This window comes from Lottia gigantea (assembly GCF_000327385.1).
Source record: "Lottia gigantea unplaced genomic scaffold LOTGIsca_4, whole genome shotgun sequence".
NCBI classification, from domain to species: Eukaryota; Metazoa; Mollusca; class Gastropoda; family Lottiidae; genus Lottia; species Lottia gigantea.
Window position 1 is genome coordinate 2,614,411 of NW_008709379.1, and position 12,913 is coordinate 2,627,323.

Genomic DNA, 12,913 nt, shown 5'->3' on the forward strand with positions numbered 1-12,913 from the left:
GTAATATTCAAGATTGAAACTTTAGTTTTAAGAACTTGGTAGAGCGGTTTTTCCTGTAACAAGTAATTTTTCGGACATATTTTAAAAATGGCTCGACAAAATGTTTTATTCTTAGCTATTTTATTAACGTTCATATCTCTTACTCAAGCCCATTGGTACGGTAAACGAGGTAAGATTTTTTGCATAATTTCTCAATCCCAGCAAAGCTCGAGACAATACCTCTTTCAACACGGTCTACACTGTCTGGGGATGCAGGTCGGAGGTGCTGACATGGAAATCGAAAAAGAGTAGGTTATTGTCACCTTACTGGCAAAATTCCTCACATTGCATGGCGTTGTCATTCTTCATTAGCCAAATTAGGTGCAGGAAGGTAGGGCGCAAAATTTCATTCATTTCATTAAATCTTTCCCTATTTCTGGATCTATCAGGAATGAATGCATGGAATACATACAGTGTCTTAGTTCCACCAAAAAGACCAGGTGCGTTTACATGCGATATGTCTGTAAACAAATTCCATGCAAACTTTTTGTCGGCGCTTCAAATTCAAAAATATTTTAAGTCTGCATCCGATTTGATTAAAGATTGAGGGTAGAAATAAAATGAAATGAATGGAGTTTTACGTCCTACTTTTCTACACCATGTGGGTTAATGAAGACGGGAAACGCCATGAAGTGTGCAATGGAGGAAATTTTGCGAGCGGCTGCTCTTTTCATTCGAACGACTACACGCTTTTTCCATGTCAGTCCCTCTTACCTTCAACCCGGGGAAACCGGGTTGAAAAATCTTCTATGCCGGAATTGAACCGTGGAACTTCAGGTTAGCGAGCAAGAGTCTTACTCACTGAGCCACCGCGGCTCTCTAGATTGAGGGTAGAGAGATAGAAATATGGTCAGGATAAAAAACCTTTTTCGTTTAGATTTCTAAAGTTCACAGCGTAATCAAAATTATACCAAACTTTCGTTCCAAATTAGCTTTAATTTTTAATTTAGCCACTTCAGTTAGGTCTAAAGACGACTTTCTTTATCATTCGTCAGTTTGATGATACCACCAGCCACTCAAATTCTTGCCCTCTCCAACGCTGGTTTGCCGATTGTGTTTTGTATACATGAGAGTTTTGTTACTTTAAATACATCGCTAAATGTTAACTTTCTTAAGCGTACTTGTATATGTTTGTGTGTTGGGCCTCCGACTTATGCGCATCATGACATTGTATACATAGGAAATATTCTCTATCTATAGCGTGTCTGTGACAGATTCGCTACGCATGTTTTTCATATAAGGAATTTTCATCATGGAGTTATTAACTTCTTAAACAGAGCCAAAGCTCTTGACGTGCCAGTGACAATATGTCCATGATGTAGCCAAATTTGGCACCTCAGCCTTCCACTAATATCCAAAATGAAAAAGGAATTAGCCGGTGGTCTTTTTCTAGTAATGATGTCGTAATTTCCACTGTGAAGGACTTCTTACGGTGGCTGCGGAAAATCCTTTTTTGACCTGCATCCAGAGCTTGTAGCCCGCTTGCAAAAGTGTACCTGGAAGGGGAATAAATGAAAACGATCGACCTTGTATGAGTCTTTTTAACTAATACTGAGAACATTTTAGCAAATAATTAAAAACAATTTTTTAGCATAGTTACTGCTCTTTGTCTGTGAATTTCTCATTATTAGTGCGTCTAGCAATATGACATCCTTACTTTATGTTTTGTTCTTAGGAATATCGGAAAAACGTTGCACAGTTTGGACTTTTAACTCAAGATATTATAGCCGAAATATCAAGAACATGTGTGACACTTTCAATGAAACCTTATTTTAAGTACAGTTACTCCTCTTCACTGAGATAAATTTCACAATTACTGTGGCGTTATACATGTTAAAACTGACCTTGGCAATTAAGAATTAATTATCAATGTATAAAGAACCCTTAACATTAGTCAGAAGTAGGATTTTAATAATAGATCATTTCTATTGTATATTGATGAGATGTTCCAGATCGTTCATGATTTAGTTGTCCTTAAATTGGCTGCTAATAGTCTTGAATCCTTACAAATGTATTCAGTAAATTGGTCGGCGATTCTTAATGATAACAATTATAATGGACGTACATTTACAGTTTTTCTCCTTCATAGTCTAAAAACAATAACAAAATGTTACCACTTACTTAATGCTAAGTAAATTGTTCGACGGTTCAAAAACACGTTCACACGATTAACAATCTGCGAAAACCGTTTGAAGGCGTTTGAACAATACATAATTGGAAGTGAAAACTGCCAATTCGCAATGGCATGGCCAGTAGGTGGGCTGGAATGATTTTTTTCTAAAAAAAATAAAATACAAATTATTTAATGCATATACTCGTGGTTTTTGTAATGTTTATCAAATAAATCAAATAATTAAAGCTAAACTCCTCTCCTCAGAAGGTACAGTCGTAGTCAGAAATCATTTCTATTCAATGTTTTTGAAGAACGTTTTCGCCCCTATCCGAAATATTAACCCTTCAAACACGGTCTTTGTAGGTTTGTCATGTTATTGAAAGAAGAATCTACTAATGCGTTGAATGCCGTATTTCATCGTTTTAATATCTAAACTGACATTTTAAGAAAGCTATTCCCATGATGTGAATTTTAGTCACTGTTTTTGTTTGGTTGAAATTTGCAGTTTCCAAATATTATTGACCATACTTAGCAATTTCAATTTGGACTAAATTGTATTTGTTAACAATAGCAATTTAAATTTTAAGCAAGACAAACTATATAGGTGGTCGGACATAATCCTGTGCGGAAGTTCCTGCTCCATTGGTTTGATTACGAGTGCGATGATGATTATGGCTTGCAACGTAATTGATTAGGTTTTAAAAATAGTAATTTTACGACGGTGAGACAAACAATAAGGATGGGAGGGCAAGCAAATATGGTACGGAACGTTGAGTTAGGAGTTCATTGCATTGATTACCACTATTTCTAGACTTGAAGAAGAAGCAATGGCGATCTTAGCTAATATACTCCCCACAGCCCACGCCATCTGAAATCACATCGGTCTCTAAAACTTTTTTACCTTACAGCTGATAAAGCAGATTATATTGGAACATTTCTGCGACAGAGATTAGAAGCAATGCCATCCACAAGATTAGATTCAGATGATTACCTAGCTGCTATAGGAGATATTTTAAGAATGTGGCAAACACAAAAAGCACAAGCGTCTTTAGAAGGTTCATTGAAATCTCGGAAATAAATCTGTCATCTTAAAGGTATGTATTTTATTACTCGTTCTGCTCTTAGTGCGAACAACAGCGTCACTTAGCTTTAGATACCAGAATAGATACCGACACAGATATGCTTACACCATTGTGGCCATGGTATAAAACTATTTGATATTGCCTTATTTCACGAAGGTTAATGTAGGTGATAAATATTCATGATGTCGCGTGAATTTCAAACTAGTTAATCATCACTCTTCTACGTACGCTTTCGTAACTATTATGGGAGTACGGAAACCCTTCTCCAATGAAAAGGGTCGATTTGGTCAGAGATTTGATTAGTTAAAATTCATCGCCTCATACGAAGAGTTGCGACTGAAACGACGATGTATTGCTGTGCCATGCTTGATCAATTCCGATTGTAAAATTTTTAAGATGCATAATATATTCATAATTTGAATACTGTATGTTATCCCAAAAACCAATTATATCTAATTTTGCAATGCGATTATACTTTTTCTCCGCAAGTATGTCTTCCATTAAACTTTTTAGTGAACAACTGATTAGATGCATTTGTTAGTGACATAGGTCTCGTAGTTCCACATAATTTCTTGCGATCATGGATGACAAAAGAGATCACCATGGGCCGAAAACCGACATAAAACTTCGTGAACAGCAGTTTACGAGGGTCTAACCAGCATAAGCTTTATCTCAAAACCAATTATTTATATTTTCAGATTATTTGGAATTGTCCCAACTGTATATAATTCTACCATTCATTTACATTTTTCTCAACGCTTCTTAGTGTCATAGAAACCAAAACAGGAAAATCCAAAACCATGTTAATTTTTTGTGCTGATGAAGTCCTCAGAACTTGTTGCTTATTATGACGATACATACATAGAACACCACAATGTCTGCGTTATATTTTAGTTATAGTTCCGAAAGACATTACTAATGTATATATCATAAGAAAGTGTACTGTCATTTAAAACCTACATATAAATAACAAATCCTAAATAACATTACTTTGGTTATAAAAAGTCAAAAATGGCAATTCAACCTAGAAATGTTATCCATTGCGTTTGAAAAGTAAGTAATCTGTTTTAAAATTGAAAATATTAGTTTTAGAATGTTATGCACAGATACATAACAGTTCCTTCCCATTCAAAATTTAAATCTAATGTAGCTTTGCTGCATTTAAATAACGTTTGTAACTCTTAGTATATGATAATTCTTCTGGATGTTCATCTACATTGTAATAAAGGTTAAACCGAAGAAGCTTTTCTCTGTTATTGAATTAAATAAATCTAAATATTTACCATGGGTTTTAGTTCTTATTTCTGTTCATAAATATGCAAATCCCCTGCTCCACCCCCTGGGTTTACTATACATACATTGATTTAAGAACCAGACTATAAGCATATGATATACCTAGATCTGTCGAGCTGTTGTCGCCTTGCATGCACTAGAGCCTGATCATCCCAGATACCGGTCATTTTTTTTATATTATATTTTATCATTTCGGGGAAAGAAGGTTTTGAGTTTCGTAGCGCTTTTTTGTTTTTGTTCTTGACAAGTTGTGCCATATCGAAAGGCAACTGAAGGCAAGACAATATGCTTTTTGAATACTAATTTAAAACAGCGGAGAATCTATCATGGGGCAGATCATATGATATTGCAAACTGTCCGGTATCGGTCTCGTGCCTACATCTTAATTTTGTTGACCTTACCTGAATCTTGTCAGATAGGTCAACCAGATAATATTCAAGATGTTCCAGAATTACCACCCCCTGTTACTCACCGATATTCCTTCTTTAAACCAGATGCGTTTTTTCAATAGGATAACAATATGAGATCTTAGAATCAGTCCTTCAAATTTCATTGGTTGATTCTTGGTTACCATTTCAAAACTTCTGAAAGGGAGAAATTAGTTGTTTACAGTCGTTGTCGAGAGCAGGAAGTCTACGACAGAAGAAGACAAAACTTTCGTTCCGTTTTACTAGCTTTTATTGTTAATTTAGCCACTTGTTGTTGACTCCACCAGACTATCAAATTTCTTCCCTCTCCAACGCTGGTATTTTGTGATGCAAACAAAATGGGCATTCAGTGTCTTATGCTTCTCAGAATACCCCCTTTGTTCGCGTCACATTATAACTGGAATTTATAAACAGGGGTTAGTATAACAGCTATTGGAAGGGTTTCAACTATGCTAAAAAGCCCAAACAATATTTTTTTGTCGAGAGTCGGCAACTTTGAAATTTTCGACTACTGTCCAGATTGTATATGGCATATCCAAAGACGAGATATAGTCATTGATACAGTCTTTGTCGCGTCTTTTACAATATGAAACAATGTTCACCTATTCCTACAAATGTTACTGCAGTAAAAAGAAATATTATCGAACTGTGATATCCAATAGTTAAATAAAGAAACATGATTCGAAGTAATATCATTGACATATTTCTGGTTTCTCAACCGAATTTCTCAATAAAATATTATGGCTTCAGCAAATATCATGTCCTAGAATGAAGTTAAATAATAGAACACAGAAAAAGAGCTTCGTTTACATTAAAACGTGACATCAAAAAGGGGTCGATAGAATATTAATCTAAAATCTGTACATTGCAAAGAGGCTGCTGTTAACCACATTTAGAAAGCAGGAAGCCAACTTAACTTAAATTCAGAACCAGGGGCAACTAATCTAATTTTATAAATCATCACGAACTTTGTCTTATACCTTGAATTACAATAGTCACTGTTCTTGTACCACGGTAGTTTGTAAATTCAGTGATTTGATTGATTGTGGAGATTGAGGGGGCACAGGACTAAGGGGACCATTTCTTAATGTTGGGGTAGCGGGAAACCAGAAGTTTTAATATTGCCCGCTGAATCGGCCGCTAACCTGTCATAGTATACATGCACATGTTTGTTGTGAACTCGAGTCCACTGATATTTCATAATTGTATTCTAACCATTCTACGGATCTCATCTGGGAATCGTAATGGACACTGTATAATTAAACCGGAACTTAGACAACCATTGAACAAAATGATAAAAGGCTGTTGGTGTATAAACATAACCGAAACACTACCACAGATACTAGAAACCAGTAGACCATAGAGCAAATCAGTGAATGCACTCCTAATACCGAGAGTGAAGAATATATTTGTAGGCTTACCTTTCGCCGGTTAAAGGCGATGTTCCAAACTCTTCTCCTAATATTCCCTATAAGATAATGGTAATGTAGAGGATTCATACACTTTTACCTACAAATCCCCCACAATCAGATTAACCAGACAGATCAAGAGTGAAAAACGGAATCGGTAGCAATGAATGATAATCAATCGAAGGAAAAATTGCCAATAAGTTATAACTATCAACACATTTATCAATTTTACTGCAATGTTCAACAAAACAATTAAGCTAATTAGCAGTTGGACCGTTCGCGACAAATAGGTCTTTTCAAATAACAGCTTTGGTCTATCGAGCAAATTCTATCTTCACAAGCTGATTAGACGAGAATCATATTTACCGATTCTTGAAGTTGACATGCGGTGGTTACAACTGGAAAAACATTGTGAGCTGTGGTTTTCAGCAACTGTACAAGGGAAGCAACTCTTGTATGTAAGAAGACAACTTTTAAATCTTTACTCATGATGACCATTGCTTTCATTCTATAAAATTAAGTAATATAGAAAAATCGTTCTTCAATAATTGTACATTGTTACTCCAAACTTATTCTAAAAATATATAAAAGATAATTTCTGGTTACTTTTCATTTTTCGAAACATTTACAGCTTGTACTTGCACAATTTTTGAAGTCCTTGGTCCCTGCAATCCCGCTAAAAATTAACTGAATTATTACCTCACTAATCCATATACCATTGAAATCAAATTTGATTGATATTTTTTTTTCCAAAATAACAAAAATCTCAAATATCGGATGGGAAATCATTTAGGAATGGGGTAAATAGAAGCAATAATTATTGTTCCGTTTATATACACAGAGAGCTCCTATAAAAAATTGTAGATAGTTGTTCAGTAAACAGGCTGTAAATGCCAAGCAAAACTATCTCTTTCTACAAAAAAAATTGTAATGTAATTGTGATATTTTGCTACAAAACTTAACATCTTATTTGGTCACTGGTTGTATATATTTTGTTGTAAAACGAAACAGTGTTAATCTAAATGACGCATTTTATACCATCTTGACGCACTAGGCTGATATTTGACCATGTAGGAAAACCAGAATTAGACTATTCTACAATATTTTATTATAATTGTCCGAAAACTAAATCCACGACAAGTACAAAGTAGTGACGTGAATATTTGCCTGCAGCTGCAAGGGTTAGATCAAAGTTAAATCAACAGAAATAACACTAGATGCGCCAGGGCATCGTCATTGTCATGCAGAAATGTGAAGACTATTTAACCATAATCCCCTTCATGACATCAATCATGGAGACTTCCTTTACTCCTTCGTATTGGCGGATTAGTGGAATCGTTGTTTACGGACACATGTGATCACGTTGTGAGTTTGAGTTTGAATTTGAGTATGAGCTTGAGTTTGAATTTGAGTTAACATGTAATCGCAGCTTAACACTTACCTGTATGTATGCGGCGGAACATCCCATTCTAGTAAGGGAACACTTTTTAACTTTATATGGATATCGTATAAGCCTTCATTGAACAAATCTCCGGACCATTTTGCTACCTGAAATTGAAATTGTCATGATGTCGTATCGGTACAGGGGCTATTTATAATTGTGCTATAATGGTATGCGAGATACAGGTACATATAAGCCGACCAAAGAAGGTGATCTATGATAACGGAAGAGCATCTTCCCCTATTCCAGCCTCTGATAGTATTTTCCACACCCCCGAAGATGCGTTTTTTCTAATATAATATGAAATGATGACTGTAAATTAGTGTTGCGTATCACCGTTACTTTCGTTAAGTTAGTATCACGTAACCCTTAAAAGCCTAATGGGCGTCCATAATTGCTTGTAAACACTCTAGGAGACATAATTCTTGATGGATTTGGACGAAACTTGGAGTGACTGTTTGTTATCACCCAAGGATGAACCCTATCAAAAATCAGAAGAATCGAAAACTATTTAGTATGAGCTATTGCCCCTTATTTGAAAACGCGTTCAATTTTTAGCTCGTAAACACTTTAGAAGATACAGATTTAGACAAAACTTTGTGTGAGTGTTTATAATCACCCAGGGATGAATTATTGAAAATCAGAAAATATATTAAGTATCAATTATTGCCATTGTTCTTGAAAATGTGTCAATTTTGTGCACGTAAACACGAACAATTATTGACAGATTTTTTATCAACCAAGGATGAACCCTACCGAAAATCAGAAGTATATTTAGTTTAAGATATTGACCTAGTTCTTAGAAAACACTCTAGAAGGCCCAATTGTTGACAGATTTAGACGAAACTTGGTAACATCATACAGTATCGCCCCAAAAAGTACAAAAGAAGTGTAAGAGTGATGGTTGAATTTTTCATACTGGTAATTGTTACTGTACTGCTAAATATTTAAAGATGGGTTTCCTTATTTTTTTAGTGTCAAATTAAGCAAACTATTTGATTAATTGGTGTTTCTAATGAATTATCATCATTAGCATGTATTCTTTATCATATCATTATATTCTTATTGCATATAATTAAGAGTTTTAACCAATCATAAATGTCCATGTATGTACAGTCTGGATAAGCGAAAAAAAAAAGACTTTTTGACCATTCTTGATCGGTCACTCATTGGAATTCTGCTGGAAAGTCTCTTCTAACTTAGCTAACTATGAATTAATTATGGACACAATGAGACAAACTGGTATTTTTCCAAGTCATTAGAACACCTCTACTTCCTATTCAAAAAATATTAGCATTTTCATTTTCATAAATAAAAATACGGGAACCCATCTTTAAAATAAAATCTGCCAGTTGGCGTATATTACCTTGCCCGGCAAGCTATCTTCATGTTTAGGATAGGATACAATATTGATACAGGTAGTATTAAGCTTAAGCGACTCTAGCCTAGTGGTGCATGAATTAGCCTAAATGCCAAACAAAGCAAAATTCATTGAAAATAACAAAAAAGAAGGTCACTTTAGAAGGCCCAATTCTTGACCGATGTTGACAAAACTTGGTAATATTATTCATTATCGCCCAAAAAATGTATGACTGATACTGGTGATTGTTACTGTACTACACATTTTAATTCAAAATCAAGCTTATCTTTATGCTTATCGTGTATTTATGGTTTGTATTTGCATCATTCCAACGTTCCGCTAGATGTCTGTGGTTCTATAGAATTGCTTAACCTATCACTATCGTAAAAGCTGCTGTTAAGAATATTGAAATGTCTTTGCGGTAGTTACTCGTCTTAAAATGCTTTGTTTTAGTGAAAGGACTGACTACGTCTGATTGAAAATAGGAATGGTGCAACAATCCAAAGGGTTCATGCTAGGAAGATTTATCAAATTCATGAACGTTTAAAATATAAAAAAATTCAAACTTGCCATTAGTACCAACATAATAGGCAAACCATAGCTTATTTCATTGGTCGATTCTATCAGAATAACGGTTAAGCTTATAGTCATCCGTACCACACCACCTAGAAACGCTGCAGCCCCAACCAGGGCGTATGTTCCAGAATAGACACTCTCATAGCCAAATACACTGGAATAAATGATAAGCAATGCAGACAGCGAAGAGAAAGGCATTTAGACACCAATACAAAATGTGTATTGTTTGTGTTATGAAGGCATCAGAATCTAATGACATATTGTACAGAATAACCAAACAAACAATACAGTGGAGAATGTTCTGATTCGGGTAAAAATACATTGTAGGATAGATTAAGCTATTCTAGTCTATAATGACCCTGGCACAATTGATTAAAAAAAATGAGATGGTTTGACATCCTGTACTAAACTTTCTCTTAAGTAATCTTTAATTGTGCTAATATATTTTCAGGCACATTTTGTTGTTAAGCTATATTTTATTAATCATAATAATAAACCATTGCCCAGGGGAAAAATACCGAAAGAACATTAAAAAAATCGTTGGAAGTATTTATTTCAGTTGAACGTTTTCTAGTGACAATGATCATAGACGAACCTCTTTAAGACTAATGCAACAAATCTTCCGTAAGCTGCACCACACAGTAATGACGGTACAAACAATCCACTGGGTACTGCCACACCGTACGTCCAGCAAGCCAGAAAGAAAAATAACATGAAGAAGATGGCAAGCGATGGCATCCCAAACCGAGCTGCAAACAAGTACAGATTATATTATGTTACATGATGTAAAACCTATGTTTAGTAAGTCTGTATGTAATGGGAAGTCTGCTCTATATGTGTTGCTATGCGACTCGTGTATGTACCATCTCGATTTTTTTTTTGGAGCTAATAAAATGTTTCTTCCGTGTATTACCCCAAATATGCCAATGACCCCACTAGTGAACACGACTGGTCATTCTTCAACCTAACAGATTTATCTTTATCCTTAGAGTTATCTTCCTTTGGATTATGCATTAACAACAACGGAATTTGTCAACTCAATTTCTCGACATTCTCATAACATGCATTGAACACCTAATTTTTTATGAGGAGTCGAATTTGATTGAATTGTTTTCAAGATTTTTAAGATTGTTTGACTAATGTTATATCATAAATTTGGGTTGATGTCATTGAGGATATTATCATAGGACTTAAAATCATGTATTCGCAAGATCACCAATAGTTGTGTAATGTAGGTAAAGTCCCAGAAAGATCCCCTGATCATCAGAGAGCTGTTAGTTGTATCAAAAAACATTCCAATGTCATTATTATAAGGCTTGATTCCAGAATTTCAAAACACATTCAATTCATTCTGTTCTGATGAATGTAATTTGAAATAATTTGGATGAAAAAAATTGGATGATAATTTTATGTCAAATTAACACCTGTTAGAACTCTGACGTCTTCCTGAGCATTCTTACGCAGTATAATTTAACTTAGACTCAAAAGTGTTATTAAAGGCTAATTAGCGCTAAATTAAAAACTATTTCAATTATCAGTTGCAAAAGTTAGGTGTTCTTATGATGTAGTTTCATGATAGATATATTTTCTCATGTGAAAAATTGTCCACATGATGAAGAAAAGTAGGACGTTAAACTCCATTCATTTCATTTTCATGTGAAAAGTTCATTAGCTGCTACCAATGTTTAGCAAAAATGTTGTTTCAGATTTTTGTTTACGTTATGCGGTTCGGGTCGTTTTATTTGTAAAGCAAAATATTTACTTCTTCTTCTTGGTTTAATTCATATTCATGTTCAGATACTTTTATTAACACAATTTTCACTTTTTTATATAATCTTTTCCTTTTCCTTTTTAGATTACGTCATTGGTGTGCTTTGACCACGCCTTAGTATCACGTGACAAACTACAGTTTATCGAAAAATAAACGCCAGTTTGCGTTACTAGTTCATTGAAGGGGGTGATAGTAGAAATGTAAATATTGGATTGTAATATTTGTGGAAAAGCCTCTTACCAGGTTGATGAAAGAGTTGTTTTATTGCTACCTCTTGTGGGTTGAAGAAAAGTGTGGCCATGTCATTATAATAACCATCTGCACAGAAATATGTTCTTACATTGGTGATTACCTCCTTTGTACTGTTCAGCACTACAGGCTAAAATATAACATTATCCATGTCCGTCTCACCAGTGGTGTTTCTATTGGGGTCCAGGGTAAGAATGGGCCTGGCTTGGCATAGACACAGCCCCCCCCCCCCCCTCCTTAGTTTCAAATTTTTTATCATTGAGTTTACCAAGGAATTGAGCTGTGAACTCCCCATGACAAATACTTATCCCCTCCAACTAATGATAGTAGAAACAAAACGCCAATGCTTGTCACGGCAGGCTTGAACATTCATTAGTGATAGGTACTTTTTCTGAAACAAGTAGACAAACCCGGAGTAACATCAAATCAAAATCGGACGCAAATTGGTTTGGTGTTTTCTTCTTGTAGCTTGATATGATGATTAATGAAATACTAATCTTAAGAATTTTGCTCTTGGAGATTCATTAGTGTTTATACTATGTAGTATATCCGCGATCTTAAAATTTTTCATAAAGTGGATAAGATGTCTACCTCTTCAGGCAGTTTACGACATTCTCCAAGAGTCATAGCAGCTAGAAACGTTAACGTGGTGGTAACCATAGCCACCAACATAGCTTCCAGTAATCTGAAATTCATCCAAATTCAATTCTACGTAACGGAATGATAAGGGAGAGCGGAGAATATCTACCTGTAAAATTGCCATTGTCTCGCTTGAATTCGAACTCGATGTATTGTGCAACAAAGGTCACATTGCCATGAGATTGGCATTATTCCACTTGAAGGATCTTTAACGTGCACACTGGGTAGTTCAGATTTATAGCAATTCTCCAAAAACATAATAGTAGGGAGCTGTATCCACAAGCGCAATGATTTAAGAGGTGGACGTAGGCCCTATGGATACTCTTACCTGAAGATTTTGTGTTTACGTTGAACGTGAAGAAGTCGATGTCTGGACAGGGATTTATTGAGGGTATTGAATATGGCACCAAGTCCACCACCAACCAGTCCCATTATAATAAATATTAATAAGTCTACAGCACTCCATAAGTCACAAATCTCCGATTCTTCACTCTGACACTACAATGAATGATT

At 35.0% G+C, this 12,913-nt stretch overlaps 2 protein-coding genes across 2 annotated transcripts in view; one reads left to right on the forward strand and one right to left on the reverse strand.

The window, feature by feature from the left end:
* LOTGIDRAFT_228752 (hypothetical protein) lies at positions 1-4,515 on the forward strand. The gene is made up of 3 exons (XM_009059715.1): positions 1-169; positions 3,061-3,246; positions 3,933-4,515. The coding sequence occupies exons 1-2, from the start codon at positions 88-90 to the stop codon at positions 3,228-3,230; spliced, it is 252 nt and encodes an 83-aa protein (XP_009057963.1). The 5' UTR covers positions 1-87; the 3' UTR covers positions 3,231-3,246; positions 3,933-4,515.
* The window catches only part of LOTGIDRAFT_228753 (hypothetical protein), a gene marked incomplete at its 3' end in the record, with an annotated part of 25,029 nt that continues 16,491 nt past the window's right edge, over positions 4,376-12,913 (reverse strand). The window contains exons 9-20 of the mRNA XM_009059716.1: positions 12,729-12,898; positions 12,353-12,446; positions 11,753-11,891; positions 10,337-10,490; positions 9,823-9,895; positions 9,172-9,270; positions 7,806-7,912; positions 6,731-6,872; positions 6,377-6,423; positions 5,000-5,111; positions 4,630-4,796; positions 4,376-4,484 (exon numbers count right to left, since the gene is read on the reverse strand). Of these exons, the coding sequence (XP_009057964.1) occupies positions 4,376-4,484; positions 4,630-4,796; positions 5,000-5,111; positions 6,377-6,423; positions 6,731-6,872; positions 7,806-7,912; positions 9,172-9,270; positions 9,823-9,895; positions 10,337-10,490; positions 11,753-11,891; positions 12,353-12,446; positions 12,729-12,898 (1,413 nt within the window). The remainder of the gene's footprint in view (positions 4,485-4,629; positions 4,797-4,999; positions 5,112-6,376; positions 6,424-6,730; positions 6,873-7,805; positions 7,913-9,171; positions 9,271-9,822; positions 9,896-10,336; positions 10,491-11,752; positions 11,892-12,352; positions 12,447-12,728; positions 12,899-12,913) is intronic.

Bases quoted from the DNA above. Each gene is read 5' to 3' on its own strand.
- LOTGIDRAFT_228752 (XM_009059715.1), top strand. From the start codon at position 88: ATGGCTCGACAAAATGTTTTATTCTTAGCTATTTTATTAACGTTCATA. The intron at 170-3,060 runs GTAAGATTTTTT...TTTACCTTACAG, and splicing joins CCATTGGTACGGTAAACGAG to CTGATAAAGCAGATTATATT.